At 42.8% G+C, this 15,770-nt stretch overlaps 2 protein-coding genes across 5 annotated transcripts in view; one reads left to right on the top strand and one right to left on the bottom strand.

The window, feature by feature from the left end:
* herc1 (HECT and RLD domain containing E3 ubiquitin protein ligase family member 1) overlaps positions 1 to 10,754 on the top strand; it is an 85,740-nt gene extending 74,986 nt beyond the window's left edge. Inside the window, exons 72-79 of the mRNA XM_046033265.1 lie at positions 461 to 630; positions 777 to 946; positions 1,040 to 1,205; positions 1,327 to 1,403; positions 3,144 to 3,396; positions 6,617 to 6,769; positions 8,139 to 8,444; positions 10,084 to 10,754. Coding sequence (XP_045889221.1) covers positions 461 to 630; positions 777 to 946; positions 1,040 to 1,205; positions 1,327 to 1,403; positions 3,144 to 3,396; positions 6,617 to 6,769; positions 8,139 to 8,444; positions 10,084 to 10,269 — 1,481 coding nt within the window. The 3' untranslated portion in view covers positions 10,270 to 10,754. The remainder of the gene's footprint in view (positions 1 to 460; positions 631 to 776; positions 947 to 1,039; positions 1,206 to 1,326; positions 1,404 to 3,143; positions 3,397 to 6,616; positions 6,770 to 8,138; positions 8,445 to 10,083) is intronic.
* Positions 10,755 to 12,641: 1,887 nt separating this feature from the next.
* Positions 12,642 to 15,770, bottom strand: part of LOC123959310 (circadian-associated transcriptional repressor-like) — a 28,439-nt gene continuing 25,310 nt past the window's right edge. The window contains exons 6-7 of one of the 4 annotated variants that reach the window (XM_046033268.1): positions 13,860 to 14,271; positions 12,642 to 13,719 (exon numbers count right to left, since the gene is read on the bottom strand). In XM_046033268.1, the coding sequence (XP_045889224.1) occupies positions 13,900 to 14,271 (372 nt within the window). In that variant the 3' untranslated portion in view covers positions 12,642 to 13,719; positions 13,860 to 13,899. Of the gene's footprint in view, positions 14,272 to 15,770 lie in introns of all 4 variants that reach the window. The other 3 variants (XM_046033267.1, XM_046033269.1, XM_046033271.1) reach the window with 3 other exon arrangements.

The following is a 15,770-nucleotide window of genomic DNA, read 5'->3' as shown; positions in this document are numbered from 1 at the left end:
CCTCTGTGCCCCCTCCAGCGCCAGGTTAGACACACCCTCACGCGTCCTAACGTGCCCCTTAAAGCCCCCCCCCCCCCCGCCGCGGCACTGCTGTTTAATGGCCAGACATGTTATCTTAGAGGTCAGATTCCCTGCGGTGCTGCTGGGATGTGTAGTAAATACCAGACTGGGGCACAGCACATTGTGTGGTGAATAAACATTTAGGAATTTCATGTATTGAGTGAGTTAGAGCATGTCCCAAATGATTATTTTTATGTGATAGCAAAGCAGAAAATAAATGTATGTACAGTTTTTGAAACTTTTTTTTAACTACTAATAAGAATTCTGTGATCAGTGTAATTGATTGTATTTGCAAATTTAATTTATACTTTTACCACATCTGTCTTTCCTCCTCAACCTCTTGTCCCTCTTGTAATACCTCCCTGCCCCGTCCTCCTCTCTCCCTGCCTCTCGTACTCAGGCTCGTCGGTTCCTCTGCAGTTGGGTCTTCCTGTGGCGGTGCCTCCTCAGTACAACGGGCTGAAAGAGGTCAGCATCGAGGCGGTGAGGGCTCGCCTACGACTCCTCTACCACTTCTCCGACCTCATGTACTCCTCGTGGAGACTGCTCAACCTCAGTCCCAACAACCAGGTAGGCAAAGAACCAGGGATTTGAAATTTAGGATGTAAAATTGGATGCCTTGAGAAGATGTTACACAAGACTTGGGAGGCAGTAAAAGCTGCGTCTCACACTGTATTACAATATGTAATGATGTAAATGTAATTCTTACTCTGCAGAGCTGTACGTCCCACTACAACGCTGGTACTTGGGGGATTGTTCAGGGTCAGTTGAGGCCCCTGTTGGCCCCCAGAGTGTACACTCTGCCCATGGTGCGCTCCATAGGCAAGACCATGGTGCAGGGCAAGAACTACGGGCCCCAGATCACTGTCAAGCGGATTTCCACACGGTCAGTACTTCACAGGACTTTTTCTTTGACACATACTTATTTGGCACCAGTACACCTTGGGAATTATTTTTTTTATCCTTTAACCCTCTGCAGGGGTCGGAAGTGTAAACCGATCTTTGTGCAGATCGCTCGCCAGGTTGTGAAGCTTAACGCCTCGGACCTTCGACTGCCCTCGAGGGCCTGGAAGGTCAAACTGGTGGGAGAGGGGGCTGATGACGCAGGGGGGGTCTTTGATGATACCATCACAGAGATGTGCCAGGTATGGACCCATCTGTCAAGTTCTCAATCTGTTAAAGTGACTCTTTATAAGCCTGGAGTTTATTGGTTGTCTGATGATAAATTGATGTTTCTCTCCGTTTGTCCTGTGTATGTATTTGTAGGAGTTGGAGACGGGCGTGGTCGACCTGCTCATCCCCTCCCCCAACGCCACAGCAGAGGTTGGCTACAACAGAGACAGGTGAGGAAAAAGGGGGATGTGGACCAGTCGTTATTGATTCTGACCGTCCACACTGAATGCCCTACTGCTCTGAAAGATTAGAGATTTGAGAAAGGACTGGAAACCACACCTTTATGGCAGCGTTCATCGTCGTTTCCATTGGCACATTGAATAAACAAAACTGCAAAGAAAATTAAACAATTTAACTGTTTTCAACAAATTTTTGGTTCTTATTTTTAAGAGACAAATAATATTTATTCAGTATGTTTGGGGAAAATAATGAGTATAGGTAGCACCGGTTAGTTTGTAACATCCATGTTAAAAGTTGGACTTTAAAACTATTTATTTACATAATAAACATCTAGCTACTCAGTCCCTCAAGGATTTTGCCCACCAGCGATCGCAGCTATTAATTAGGGCTGAACGATTAATCGTTTTCAAATCGAAATTGCGATTTGAAAGAAGGCGATCAGCTAATCGTGAAGACAGCGATTAATTGTAGGTTAATTATACTTCGCATCTGACCGTTTCAGTCATGGGGTTACAGATTCTCTGTGAGCCCGCTCTGCTCTCTGCAGGCTAACATTACATATCCACATGGAGCACTTCAGAATAAGAGCGTTTTGCCTGCCTGATTTTGCTGACTTGTTCAGATTTTGCTTATTTGTTCAGTTGTACTTGATTTTTGTGCTTCTACTATGGTTAAATAGTTGTGTAGTTAAATTGTTTCTTGTTTTTTCTGTTTAACTGTGTTTATTGTTGATGTACAATCGGGAGTCTGCACAAGGTGTTTTATTTTGAAAATCGACCGGCTTCTCTCTGCCGTTCGGTGTCTGACTTCCTGCCTTGTTCACCAGCTCTGTGCTGCTTGACGCGGCTTTCGTCAGAAATAGACTGGCAGTGAATATTGAACTTTAGCAAAACTTAAAACAAACAAAAAATCGCCACCGCTAAAGATACGGAGAATGGCAGAAACTGTGAAACAGGCTGTTGCATTCTGGTCAACTGCATGCGTTTAAGAATCAAGGTAAGCTGGTTTAAATATGCAGGGTTAGGGGTGGACCCGCAAAATCCTGGAGGGACTGTTTAATGATTCAACTAGAATTCTAAAGTTAAAAGAAATCACATCCACATCCGCAGTTTTCACTTATTCCCACAGTTTCATCGCAAAAATACGCCCCAAAACAACTTTCATTTAAAAAATTTAGAAAAGCTGCCGCATTTTAGACCGCAGCAATCACTAAAAATGCCTGCGAAGTCCTTGAGGGACTGACTCAAATATAGTCTAAATATATAATATTGTTTGAATCTACTGAGTTTTGAGTCTGGAAAATATGTAGGAACCCTGCTTTTCTGTCTGTTTTCAAAATAAACTCTAGAAAACAAGAACAAACACTGTTACTGTCATAACGTTTAACAAGCTGGAATATCATTACTGAAACCTTAATATTTCATATTTTGGAATAGATTAATCTCCTGTCTTAGCATTATTTGACAACGGAAAAACAATATTATAAGACCTGTAAAAAAAAAAAACTTTCATGTAGCATAAAACAAGCCTCCATAAATTAAATGTGTTCATTTGACTCTCGTTGCACAAGTGCGTATTTTTAATAATTTAAATCTATAATTTGCGTAGGTTCTTCTCGTGTCTGCGTCCAGCTCCGTCACCGGCACTGTCCGACTCAAGTAGTGTCATCTTAAAGTCATCCTTTCAAAACAAAATGTTGAAAAAGATGTCTCCATCTTTGGTCTTCCCAGGTTCCTCCTGAACCCGTCTGCGTGCCTGGATGAGCACATGCTCCAGTTCAAGTTCCTGGGCATCCTGATGGGCGTGGCCATCCGCACCAAGAAGCCCCTGGACCTGCACCTGGCTCCCCTGGTGTGGAAACAGCTGTGCTGCATCCCCCTAATGTTGGAGGATCTGGAGGAAGTGGACCTCCTTTATGTGCAGACGCTCAAAAGCATTCTTCACATTGAAGACAGTGGCATCACCGAGGATAATTTCCATGAGGTTGGTGAATTTTTGCATCGTCTTCTATTAGGTTTGAGTAGATGATCTGACAGAATATGTAGTTTTATATTGTCATATATATATATATATATAATGATAGTAAATTATATGGTCTCGTCTTTTCACCCAACTATAGAAAGATGCATTTTTAAAGGAGAGAGAAGGGAAATTACGACCCAGGTTTGATGGGGGGGCCATAATTTATAAAACTTTTAACATTTAAACAACTAAAATGATTTTGTGCTACAAGCAAGTGTCATTTATTAGAAATATGGCATAAAGGAAATTTACAGAAAAGGCAAACATCACAGCTGCCTGAGTGTGCACATAGAGACTGGATTTACGATGTGGGAATGTAAATAAATTTGTCTTTGGCTTCGTCACATTGGAAATTTTTACTGCAAATAAAAATTGAATGAGCGTCGTTTCACCTCCTCGAAGGCTCAGCAGTAAATACCAGTTACACACAGCCGCCGCCCTTCCATCTCCTCACTTGCTGCAGATCAGACTTAACTTAATCTGAGGCTCCCACAGCACACTAACACTAAAGGCTTCCAGGATGACTGATAATTGTTTTGACAGTGTGGGCAGCATGTTTACCTCTCCTCAGCCATGTGAACGTTTGATTCATCAGAATCACACGCGTGCTGCTTGGAAGATAATAAGAGGCCCGCTCACGGCCTCATGAGCCTGTTTTTTATTCCCAACCGTCACACACACAAAAACAGACTTTAAATGATGTCACATACCACGGCCACACCACAACCAGGCAGCGCTAACGGGAGCCAGCAGGGAACACGATGTGATTTATAGGAGGTTAATCCTGTTTACTGCTGACAGAGTTGAACATTAACCAGCCGAACGTTGCTCCGAAGCTCTGTTCACATTCCAGACTCGAGAAAATAGTGACAGTAATGTGGCTGTAACCAGCTGTAAGCATTGTGAAAGCTTGATGTAAGCCCCACTGTGGGGTGGGGGGGGGGCTTTTGAAACACCAGCACTCAGAGCTCAGCTGAGGCTGCCTCTCCTCTTCCTGGCTCTGGTACAGACTGTTCCTCTCCCAACACTGATAAAACATCAGCGCATCTGCAGCCAGACGCGGCCATTACTGACACAGACCGCACACCCCCTCCCGCCACACCCAGAGCCCACAGATAGCTTTCTGCTGCTAGAGCCAGCCTAACATATCCCGGAGCCCCTCTTCTGTCCAAACAACCTCAAACAACCCCTGCACTGCTGCAAAGCCCCGGCCTGCAGGAATGCCAGGGCCGCTGTTGATGCAGCAGGTCCTGCCTCGCGGAGACTTGGCGCCGCTCCCAGAAGAGAAGGAAGGGGGGGTTTGGAGCCACAACGCTGCCTCAGCCGGCTCCATCAGCCAGGCCGAGTTGGGGGGGGAGGAACGGGTTGCATCTGCTGCTTTGGCGTGAAAGGAGGGAGAGAGAAACAGAGAGAGAATCTCCTTGTCCGCCTTTTTTTGTTGGCTTTGGTGTGAATTCTGCCAGACAAGCTGTCCGATGTCTTACCGGGATATTATAATCTCTTGTTGCTTTCTCAGGCCAGAGAACAAATTAATAGATAAATTTCAGCTTTTGTAACCGTTTGGTTGCGTCATTATTCATCCAGCTTTTACAGACGAGTGTTGCGAAACAACATCACTAAATAGTGCTGAATCCCAAGAAGAGGATTACATGCTCTGGTTGAGTGTTTGTTGAACAGTTTAAAAGAACTCGATGTCACTTTTATGGTTTTGTCTGACAATAGAGACAGTAAATGATTGCAGACATATTTGTATCGGTCTTTGTGTGTGCTGATGAGTAACAAGAAGATGTTGTTAGGTAATTTAGAAATAAGTTTTCTAAATTTCTGACTGTAACGTCGTCTTCTGACTACGCACAGTGTCTTGGTCAAAACTTTTTAACAACCAGATTTACAAAATGGAAACATTAGAATTTATTCATTTAGCGGCAAACCACACAGTGTTTATCTCGGTCACCATTATTAACAGAAACAAAGCTAAAGGATTTATTTCAAGATCGTTTGTTTATGTCATGTGTTTTGTGTTTTATGTGTTAAAAGAAAGGCTGTCGGACGATATATTATATTTTAACTCTCAATCTCGCTTTAATCCATGCCATGAAAGCTACTAGGGGTGTGAATATTCACTGGTCTCACGATTCGATTTCTAGGCATCCTAATTACGATTATGAGGCTACGATGTGACTGTAAAACGAACAGGATAAAGATGTATTTTTCTCACTCTGTGACTACTTGGTACTTTTAAAGCAAAGTATTTATTAAGAAATGCAGATATTTATTGATACTTCATGTAAATGTAACATTGCATAGCATTATCCCATTATTACAGCGTTATTACTGACCTCTGCTGCTGCTATTTTTATTTCTGATGCTGCTGTTGTTATAAGTAGAGAGTCAGATACGTGCTCCAGCCAAACCACGTTCACTCCGCCTTAATACATCTGTTCCTTTTTTTTGTCTCGTTTAGTGTAGTTACATGTTTGTTTCTTGTCTTGTAAGTTGATTATTGTAATCTCGTGTTGAGCACCATGGGCCTTGAGAAACGGCATTTCGTTCATTTGTGTGCTCGATATGTGGATGAATGATAAACGAACTTGAACTAGCAGCAAAAAATTCATAATCGTCCAAGTCCGCATCGCGATGCATCTAAAACTCCATTACTTTCCACACCCCTATAAGCTACGTACATTCAGTATCAACTAGAGCTGAAATGGGGATTGATCAGCAGAAAATAATTTAACAGATTGTTGCTGCATGTGCTGTGTGTTATAATCTCTTGTTGCTTGCCAGGCCAGTGGATAGATTATTTGCGACGTCGGCATTCACTAGAAAGAAAGCTTTTATAGACGAGTTTGTTTAAAGTATTGCAGGAGTTAAAAGCACCCTGCAGAGTTTTATTTCCGTTTCCTTTCACTGTTTCTCACCATTGTGTGTATCTTTGAGGTCTCATGCTGAGTGCATTCCCTTCCCCGTGAAGCTTTTAAAACTCCCTTTTAAAATGGCTTTAGTCGAGCAGAGTCTTGCTTTGCTTCTGTGCTACTAGAGGTCAAAAACTCCACAAGGGTACTTTTTTAATTAAAATAGGTGTCTTTAAAATGAATAGTGATACATGTAAAGTCCACTAACAGTAGTACAGTTATTTATTTATTTGTTGTTCTGATTCGTCTTCGTGTTTCTCTTCCAGATGATTCCTCTGGATTCCTTTGTCGGGCAGAGTGCAGACGGCAAGATGGTGCCCATCATCCCGGGAGGAAACAGCATCCCTCTCACTTTCTCCAACAGGAAGGAATACGTGGAACGAGCTATCGAGTACAGGCTGCATGAAATCGATCGACAGGTACGGGTAAAACTCTGATCCGGTGTTAGAGCCTGGAGGTGACCGAGTGTAACTACACGTCTGTTTTAAGAGCGTGTCATGTTCACTCATCTGCCTGAAGGATTCAGGATCAGCGCAGATACAGAAAGTGATTTTGGAGTATCGTGTTTCACGGTCTCATTATGAGGTAACGAAGTTAATCTGACCCTGACAGACTGAAGCAGGCGGAAAACAGCTCTTCAGCTTTAGATATCCTCTTCTTGTTGTAGTTTAGATAAGTGGAATGTTTTTTAATTTACAGAAATCTCACTGGTTTAAAGGGTCGTTTCACCCCGATTAGAAAAGCACTTATTTCTCACTTAACCTCTGAAGTGTTATCTGACCATGCAGATAGTTTAAGTTTCATTTTGGAGGCAAATATAATCTTATTTGTGGTGCTGAAAGCGTTCATTTCCAAAACTACCGCACACAAACACAAGACGGGAGGGTAGCGGATGCAAAAATAATTACAAAAACTCAAAACATCCGCACACTTATTAACTTATGATGAGATTTTCTTTTGTATCCAAGGTCAGGAATGATTGTTGGAACCTCACCCAGTTTATCGTCTAATGATCTTCAGCAGAGCAGCAGCTGCTCAAAGCTCTGAAAAATTCAACAGCAAATAGTTTCTCCTGAAACAAATAATAGTAATTATCCACAATCTTTGATCATAAACCCAGAGTATATCTATAAATGGTGATGAAACATCAACTGAAGTCAACAAATTTATTTAATGTTTTTCCAGCAACCCAAAATCAAATAATAGAAAATAGAAAAACTAATGACCCGAACATTTTATTGTTGTTGTTTTATTTAGGTTTAATGGACACGTAATATGTTTTATACTTTCTGTGAATATAATCCAATTAATCTTATTTCCACACCTTATTTTGAAAACCGGACGTTGTCGCATGTGTTTCGTCCTCGCGCTAAATCCATCCAGTCCGACCCGGTTTGATAAATAATGTTGTAACATGAAGACTTCGCAGCCTCTCTTCATACTAAAGAGACAAACTGAATAAAGATAAAGTCTCTAACCTGCCTGTCAGCTCGCTCTGGGCCGCTTCACTTACCGTAAAGGCTTTAATACGTGTGCACTGCAAATGTAGGCGCGGCTAGCCTAATCACCTTCTCACAAACGAGTGACAGAAACAGACCGTTACCGTAGTTACCTCAAAATAAAAGTGGTTGTTTCTACTCGGCTGCCATGTTTGGTGGAGACGGATGTTTCTCTCTGCATGGCTGCGTAGTGATGACCTTGATCTTTTTGTACATCGGGTGAAACAGCCCTTTAATGAATGATGACGATGCAGACATGAAGCCCCTCTCCTGTCGCTCCTCCTCTCAGGTGGCGGCGGTGCGTGAGGGCATGTCGTGGATCGTGCCGGTGCCGCTGCTCTCCCTGCTGACGGCCAAGCAGCTGGAGCAGATGGTGTGCGGCATGCCCGAGATCTGCTGCGACGTGCTGAAGAAGGTGGTGCGCTACAGGGAGGTGGACGAGCAGCACTCGCTGGTGCAGTGGTTCTGGCAGACCCTGGAGGAGTTCTCCAACGAGGAGCGGGTCCTCTTCATGCGCTTCGTCTCCGGACGCTCGAGGCTGCCCGCCAACACGGCCGACATCTCTCAGAGGTTTCAGATCATGAAGGTGGACAGGGTGAGTGGATCGGGACCGGTGAGATGACGCTTTGTCAGGAGTTATGTCCAGACATTTAAGGATAGCTCCAGTATTTTACACTTCAGGGGATATTTTAGGCACTGAACAGTGAAATTAACCTTTTCCTTAGTTACTAGAGCAGCGGTTCTCAACTTTGTCATGTCAGGGACCCCTAAACTGACACAAATAAGACCATGGACCCCAAATTGGATAAGATTTGGTCCCAGAGTCTGATGGATTTTTGCTTTTTAGATGTTTTATTGATGAAAATGCCAAAGACCAAACTAATCATGTATTCTGTCATTGTGTTACTTATGGATGGAATTACAGTGAAAATAAATTACTCCCCTTCTTGCTGGCCCGACTTTGAGAACTGCTGTGCTAGAGGACTGGACTGAGGTTCTGTGCAGGCAAGATAGGACAGTATAGAGGCAGACAGGAAACAGAGAGAGAGAGGGTGCAACACAGGTCCTTATCCGGAGGTCTGCACCTTTACCGTTTGTCTAGAAACGACCAAATTAGGGGTGTTGGTAGGTGTATTTATGCTAAGCTAAGCTTCATCGCTGTACTTACAGACACGAAAGTGGTAAAGATCCTCTCTTTTGATTCACAGAAAGAAAACTGTGTGTGCATTTCCCATAGTGCACTTAGGGAACATGAACAGATGGTAGTTGACTTGTGCCTATCTGTTATCATATTATCTTTCTGTGCTGGAGATTTTATTTGAGCTATCCCGCTCAGTGTGACATGCAGCGAAACCGAATACGTGAATATATACTTGATCGAAGTTGGCAGCAGTAACTCTATGACGTAGATTTAGATTTCTAGTTCACCTGTATAGCAACAGTAGATTTTAAGCTAGTTTAGATCACTTTATAGTAGAGCTGGACAATAAAACTATAATGATTAATAATATTTTAATAATTTCAATAACAATATAACAAGTGTTAAATAAATATTCTACAAATGTTTGTTTTATTCAGTAGAATCATGCATATTGAGATGTTTATTTTGGAAAAGGGACTGAAAAAAGCTTTTACTTAATTTTACTCGTGCATATTTGTTGACAAAGATTTTATCATAATTGTTTTGAATGTTCTGCCTCAGATTTGTGAAGTGATCCACTGCATCAAGTTTAAACCACAATTAACCATCAGGTTTCTTCAACTTTCACTCAGGAGCAACAATCAGCCTTTAAACTTTAAAGAAGTATTGATAATGATACTTATCGTGATATTATCGATATTGAAAGGTATGAACCTTTACGAAACGGCCCTACTTTGTAGTCTTCTTTACACAAGTTTCTTCAACTTAACACCCAACTCTCCTCACCGGCGTTGGAAACATGTAGGAGAAAACGCAAGTCTGAGCTGACCAATCTCGCTGCTAATGTGGCATTTCCTCAGCAGCTGTGGGCCCGACTTGTAGGAGGTAGCCATTAATGTAGGGGCCTTATTATGTGATGCATTTCCTGTTGAACCCAAGGTGTAAACTAAATGTTTTTTTAGTTAACGGAGAGCAAGGAGGCTTGATCTGGCGAGAAAGGCCGGGTTTTTGAAGGATTTCTACTGACTTCATTGTTGTGCCTGCCTCTGAGTTAAAGGGTCCATTTCACGGATGTTTCTGTGCCTCTCCACAGCCGTACGACAGCCTGCCCACCTCTCAGACCTGTTTCTTCCAGCTGCGTCTGCCTCCCTACTCCAGCCAGGCCGTCATGGCTGAGCGGCTGCGCTACGCCATCAACAACTGCCGCTCCATCGACATGGACAACTACATGCTCTCCCGTAACGTGGACAACGCTGAGGGCTCAGACACGGACTACTGATGCAGGCATTTCCGCACATTACAGTCCCGGGAGCGACCGGGCACGGACCGTCTTATCTGAACGTCACACAAACCCAGAGATGCTTCGTCATCGATGCACCAGTTGTAGGGAACTCCTGAGCAGAAAGGCCACTTTTTAAATCCATTTTAATTTACTTTAAAACGGCACAGATTTTCATTTCTCCTTGTGGTTTATTAGCAGGTTTTTAAATTACACAAAAATCCACACGAGAAGTGCATTTAGTGTTAATTATTTTTCCCCATTACTCCACATCCCATTTTCAGGGTTTCTGCATGGAGGTATGTTTATTTGTTTGGAGATGTGTATAGAATATTCAGGCAAGATGTGGGAGAATATTGTACATTGTGTAAAATGCTTCATTAGGAAAATGTTTTGCATAATATCCATATTTATTGTTTTCGTTGCCTATGCCGAGTTTCCCAAAGCATACGAAAAAAAACAAACAATAAATGCTGCATAACTGACCTGTTGTCTCTTTACTGAGGTTTGCTGTTTAAAACTGTTGGGGGGGGGGAAGAAAGACAAACCTCCTGTCAGAAAGCAGACACCACATTTATTTCATAAGTACAAAATATCACAAAGGCCATCTGTTAGGGGGAGTAAATAAACGGTGAAAAAAAAAAAAAACTATGTACATAAAAGAAAACCTCTCTACATCTCCAAGCTGTGAGTTCAAACTATCTGTTCTTGGCAAAAGAACTGTTGGTTAAAGGATAAGTTTGGATTGTACGGTCTTAATACTCGCATGTCATGTAGCTGTTAGGAATGTAAATCTTTCCAAAAATGTAATTCGAGACAGAATGAGAACAAACGCAAAACCTCCAAGCAGCTTCGATCTGTCTACACAGGGGGCGTTCAGGCACAGTATTGAGCGTAGGTCACCTGTGTTTTGGCAGCGCTCAGTCATACACACAATCACTGCGGTAAAACTGAAGAAAAAAAAACTCTTTTGGTCACGGTAACAAGCCGTTACGCAGCTTGTGTGGACAGAAGGACTGTGAGACTGAAACACTGTGGAGACGCCTTAAAGCTGAATTCTTTCCAATTAATTTGCAACCCACAACACGTAATTCTGAAGTGGTTTAACTACAGCGGACACCAGTTTGTCGTTGCTGCAATTTTACGGCTTAAGTCAGCAAACTTTAACCACAATTTTATTTAAAAAATGTTTCCACACACTTACTTCTCGGATGCTTTGGTGTCATGACTGTCTTAAAAGGACAGAGGATTTTAGGAACCAGCAGATCCAATATTTACTTTTCCCACATTTTAACAGAAGTTAGATTTTGGAATAATGGGGTACAAGTTCTGTGCAGCTTCAGCTAAAGCTAACGTGAAGCTTCAGCAGTCTTGAGTAAGCCAAACCAGCGTGGGATTCTTCCACGCTGGTTTGCTCTGCTGAGCTGCAGCGGAGGGATACTTCCTGGCAGCCACATGGAGATAATCTGCTGAAGACTGGAGCTGTATTGCCCAGTCTCTTCTATCACTTTCTGGCAAGTGAAACAGCCTACTGCATTTTATGGGTTGTAATGGCCTTTTAAAAAGGTATTTCAAGAGGTAAAAAAGTACTAGGTGAGCTATATAATCTGTCAAATATAACTCTTCTGAATGAAATCAACTAATTTCAGTGCAGAACAATAACAAAAGGCTTCAATCATTTTCTGTCAAGTGAAATACTGCATTTTATGAGTTGTATTGGCCATTTAAAGGTATTTTAACAGGTAAAAAAAAAAAAAGAGTGGATTGGTTGGTAGGCCTACACAGCAAGTAAAATAATGCAGAGTCATAAGGATAATTACAAAATGGTCTTCATTTTATATCTAAGTTGGCAGTAAGTCATGTTAATAAACAAAGATATTACACACAGGCCTACCAAACATCAGTTTTCTGCGGACGATCACTTTTCGGCACGACACCGGGACAAAACACCAGCAATAAACCTTCACATGACCGCCAGGACGAAGATTCCCACTGGAGTTGCACTGCTTGTATCAGCTTCAGCTGAACTTAAGAATAAATTCCTGCACAGAACGAGGACTCATTACCAAGTCTGCCTTCCACCACCTCGAAAACATCTCCAGGCCGTCACTCTCCGACTCACTCGTGTCACCTCTGCCCTGCCTTCATCACCTCCTGCTTTGACTACTGCAACGGTGTCCCGTCTGTGGTGGCCAGCAAGGTCCTGGACAGGCTGCAATGTGTCCAGAACTCTGCTCACTCTCACTCGGCCGTGGCAGCGCATCACACCGATCCTCATTCGACTTCACTGGCTCCGCCTACAAAACCCTCCTCACCTTAAGTCTCTCCATGCCACTGCCCCCCCAGTACCTACTGGACCCCCTCCCCGGCCCCTCGGGAACTCCATCCCCATAGAGATCTGAAACCTCTCAGGACACTTTGAAAAATCTACTAAAAACCCAGCTGTTTACCAAGGCATTCAATCCAGACTGGCCTTTTGTTGTTTGTTGTCTCTGTAGTTATGTGTAAAGCATCCTAGGGTCCTGTGAAAGGCGCTATAAAAATATAAGCTATTATTATTAAAAACAAACAGCTACGCTCTCAAAGTACACGTGAGTACTGCGATTTACTCCAAACCCATCTTTTAAATTCTAAATTTCCTCTGGGGTCCCTGTGATTGTTCTTTCACAACAATATTAAAATGTAAATGTTAGCAGGCAGTCGCCACTGCAGACCAAATATATTTAGTGTTTCTGGAAGTTCATGATGCCCACCAGCCTGAAAGTCTCACATTGTTCTCTGCGGATCAAGGAAAAACAGTTGATAAAACCTTCTGAAACACCCAAGTAGCGCCGAGCACAAATTCAATTTATCCTTCAGTGAGTGTTTATATCATGAAATATTTTCATATTTGAAAAATATTCTTGATAATTGTGATACTGATTTTTGCCCTGAAGCTACAAGGGAGGCTGCTTTTCTCAGCTCCTGTAAAAGTCTGAAGTTGTGGAGATTTGCCGTGCAGGTCATCTGTGTTGTGGTGTCAGCATGAGGTAGAGGAATCATTAAAAACAAAAAGAGAAGCAGATCACAAGTGCTCAGGTATGAAAATCAGAAGTCTCCACAACAAATGTCGTGCGCGTTCATTCATCTTTTGATCCATAAATAGAGTTCGTGTGTTCAGAAGAGCTCACGTGTTCACTCCCGTCTTGTGGCGAGGAAATAGATCTCAGTAACGATCTCCTCCGCCAACTTCTGCTTAACCTTTAAACTCATTAGAAGATGAAATCCATCCAACTCAAACAAATGTCAAGGGCCGTTTGCTCGCACAGTTAATCCGCCTGTACAGCGTCCTAAAAGTCAGCTGTCATCAAAACAACCGTCAGATCTGTGCAGTCGTTTTATCCAAGGCCCCCGTCTTTTATTTTTCCGCTCGTCCTTGAAAACCTGGAATCTGAGTGAACTGCACGTCAGCTGTAGATTTAAAAAGAAAGATGTAGAAGACTTTGAAACATGCTTTTTTTTTTTTTTTTTTTTTTTAAGGCCTTTTAGTATCTTCAGGCTCTGTGGAAGCCACGTGGGGCCTGAATGATGAGATCCTGTCCCACTCGGACCTGATCGTGAAGCGTCCTCCCTAAACTTCTCCGCCGGCGGCTACGACAACCAGCCTCCATCTCCCACAGTCCTGGGAGCGATGATGCTCTCTTTCGCCTGCAGGAGTCTCACCAGACACGGCGAGCTGATCTTGAAGGGCAGCGGCCCCCGGCTGAGACGAGGGTCAGCTCCGAGGCGGCGCAGGGGTCCCTTTGGTCGGTCGGTGCTGGAGGAGACAGTGTTGTCCTGGGTCACTTCCTGGCCGCAGCATGCGGGCAGAGGGGAGGCGGAGGGCTGGCCGAGCGTCGATTCGGGCATCTTCAGGGAGCAGATGGGCGACGTGTGAAGCCATTTGAGGCGGGTGGAGGAGTGACAGGATGCGAGAGGCGGCTCCAGAGAGGATGGAGGAGGGGAGGCGCTGTCGAGATGCTGCTGGAGAGAAAACGGGTCAGTATCACAACACTTTCTTATTTACTGATAAGCCATTTGCAGTAAGCTGTAGGTGAACACCGGAGAGCAAGTGTCCAAAAAAAAAGTTCATGAATTAACACAGAACTTCTAAAACAGCAGCAAAACCAGCAGAAAGGTGATAAAGTGCTTTTACTAAAAATGCGTCATTGAGATTTTCACTGATTTCATTGATTCTGATTTCATCGACCGAGGCGCTTGACAAATACAGGTAGAAACCAACGTGTGGACGAGATTCACATGTCAGAGGACAAGATGCTCTTTGACAGCAGAAAAATAAATAAAGTGATAGCGGCTGGCGCTGAAATAGATCTCAGGTCATGATGACAGCAACAGTTACTCACATGAGCACTTCCTCTTAAGTGATAGTGCCTACAAAATAAAAGCGCGAGAACATTTTTATTTATTTTTTTTTGGAGCAATGCTTTACGTTGAGTTTATTGAGAGCTTTTACTTTGAGCAAACGTGTGATCGGATTCCCCTGAATTTCCTCAGGGAAATGAAAATAAGCGTCCGTAGGTTTATGAATGCGGATCAAACGCGCGCACACTGCAGCACACGCTTTATTGTGAGCATGTGCAAAAGTGTCCTTATAATCAATTTGTTTAACAAGGGAGGGGAAAAAAAAGTTGTTGGGATCGATCATACAACCCTCCCGCACTCTAGCAACTGAGCTAAACTTGCACTCACTATGCAAGAGTTTGAAATAATTTGACTGTAACGGCTTGAAGAAGATTTGGCCCGATGCCAGACTTATTTGCCGACCCCTGCGCTAGACGGTTTCGTTTTGTCAGATAATCAAATGATAAAAACTACAAGAACTCTGTGATGAAGGCTGCAGCTTTCGCATTAATCTCAACAAAAAGTTTATTTTAAATTATATTCTGTCCCTCCTGTGTTCAAACACAGGCGACTGTCCCAGATTCCACATTGCAAACTAACTGGTTTAGATTTCACACTGGTTCTTTTAGAGTGTGATGTTTTAGGACCCTACTGTCCCATAATGCATTGCACAAAGGAAATGGGGGGGGGGTGGGCTGCTGTTAAAACTAATTGATGGAGGTGAATCTGCTCCAGGAAACTATATCAGAAAAATAAACAGAAGATATAAAACTAAAAACAAAACAAAAAACCTTCAGGAGTTTGATTGATGCCCCAATAGTACAAAACTCTAAAGTATGTTGATTTCTCGTATACTAACTGCAAAAACACTAAACTTTAATTTTTGGTACATAACACACACACACACACACACACACATTACTAGAGCTGCAACTCTACTGACTGCTGCAGTAAATACAGAAAAGTCACAGTCTTTTGTTTGCAGCCTTCTTGGGTTGCAACAGGATATCTTTTAAAAAAAACAAAAAAAAACATATGAATTGATTCAGGACTTGGTCCAAGAACAATTTGTTTATTTTTGGGGATGATCTGAGACCATCAGGCCATGTTTAGCTAAAAGT

Source organism: Micropterus dolomieu, linkage group LG20 (assembly GCF_021292245.1).
Source record: "Micropterus dolomieu isolate WLL.071019.BEF.003 ecotype Adirondacks linkage group LG20, ASM2129224v1, whole genome shotgun sequence".
Classification (NCBI taxonomy): Eukaryota; Metazoa; Chordata; class Actinopteri; order Centrarchiformes; family Centrarchidae; genus Micropterus; species Micropterus dolomieu.
Note: the sequence above shows the minus strand (reverse complement) of the source record. Positions and strands in the feature narration are given on the sequence as shown.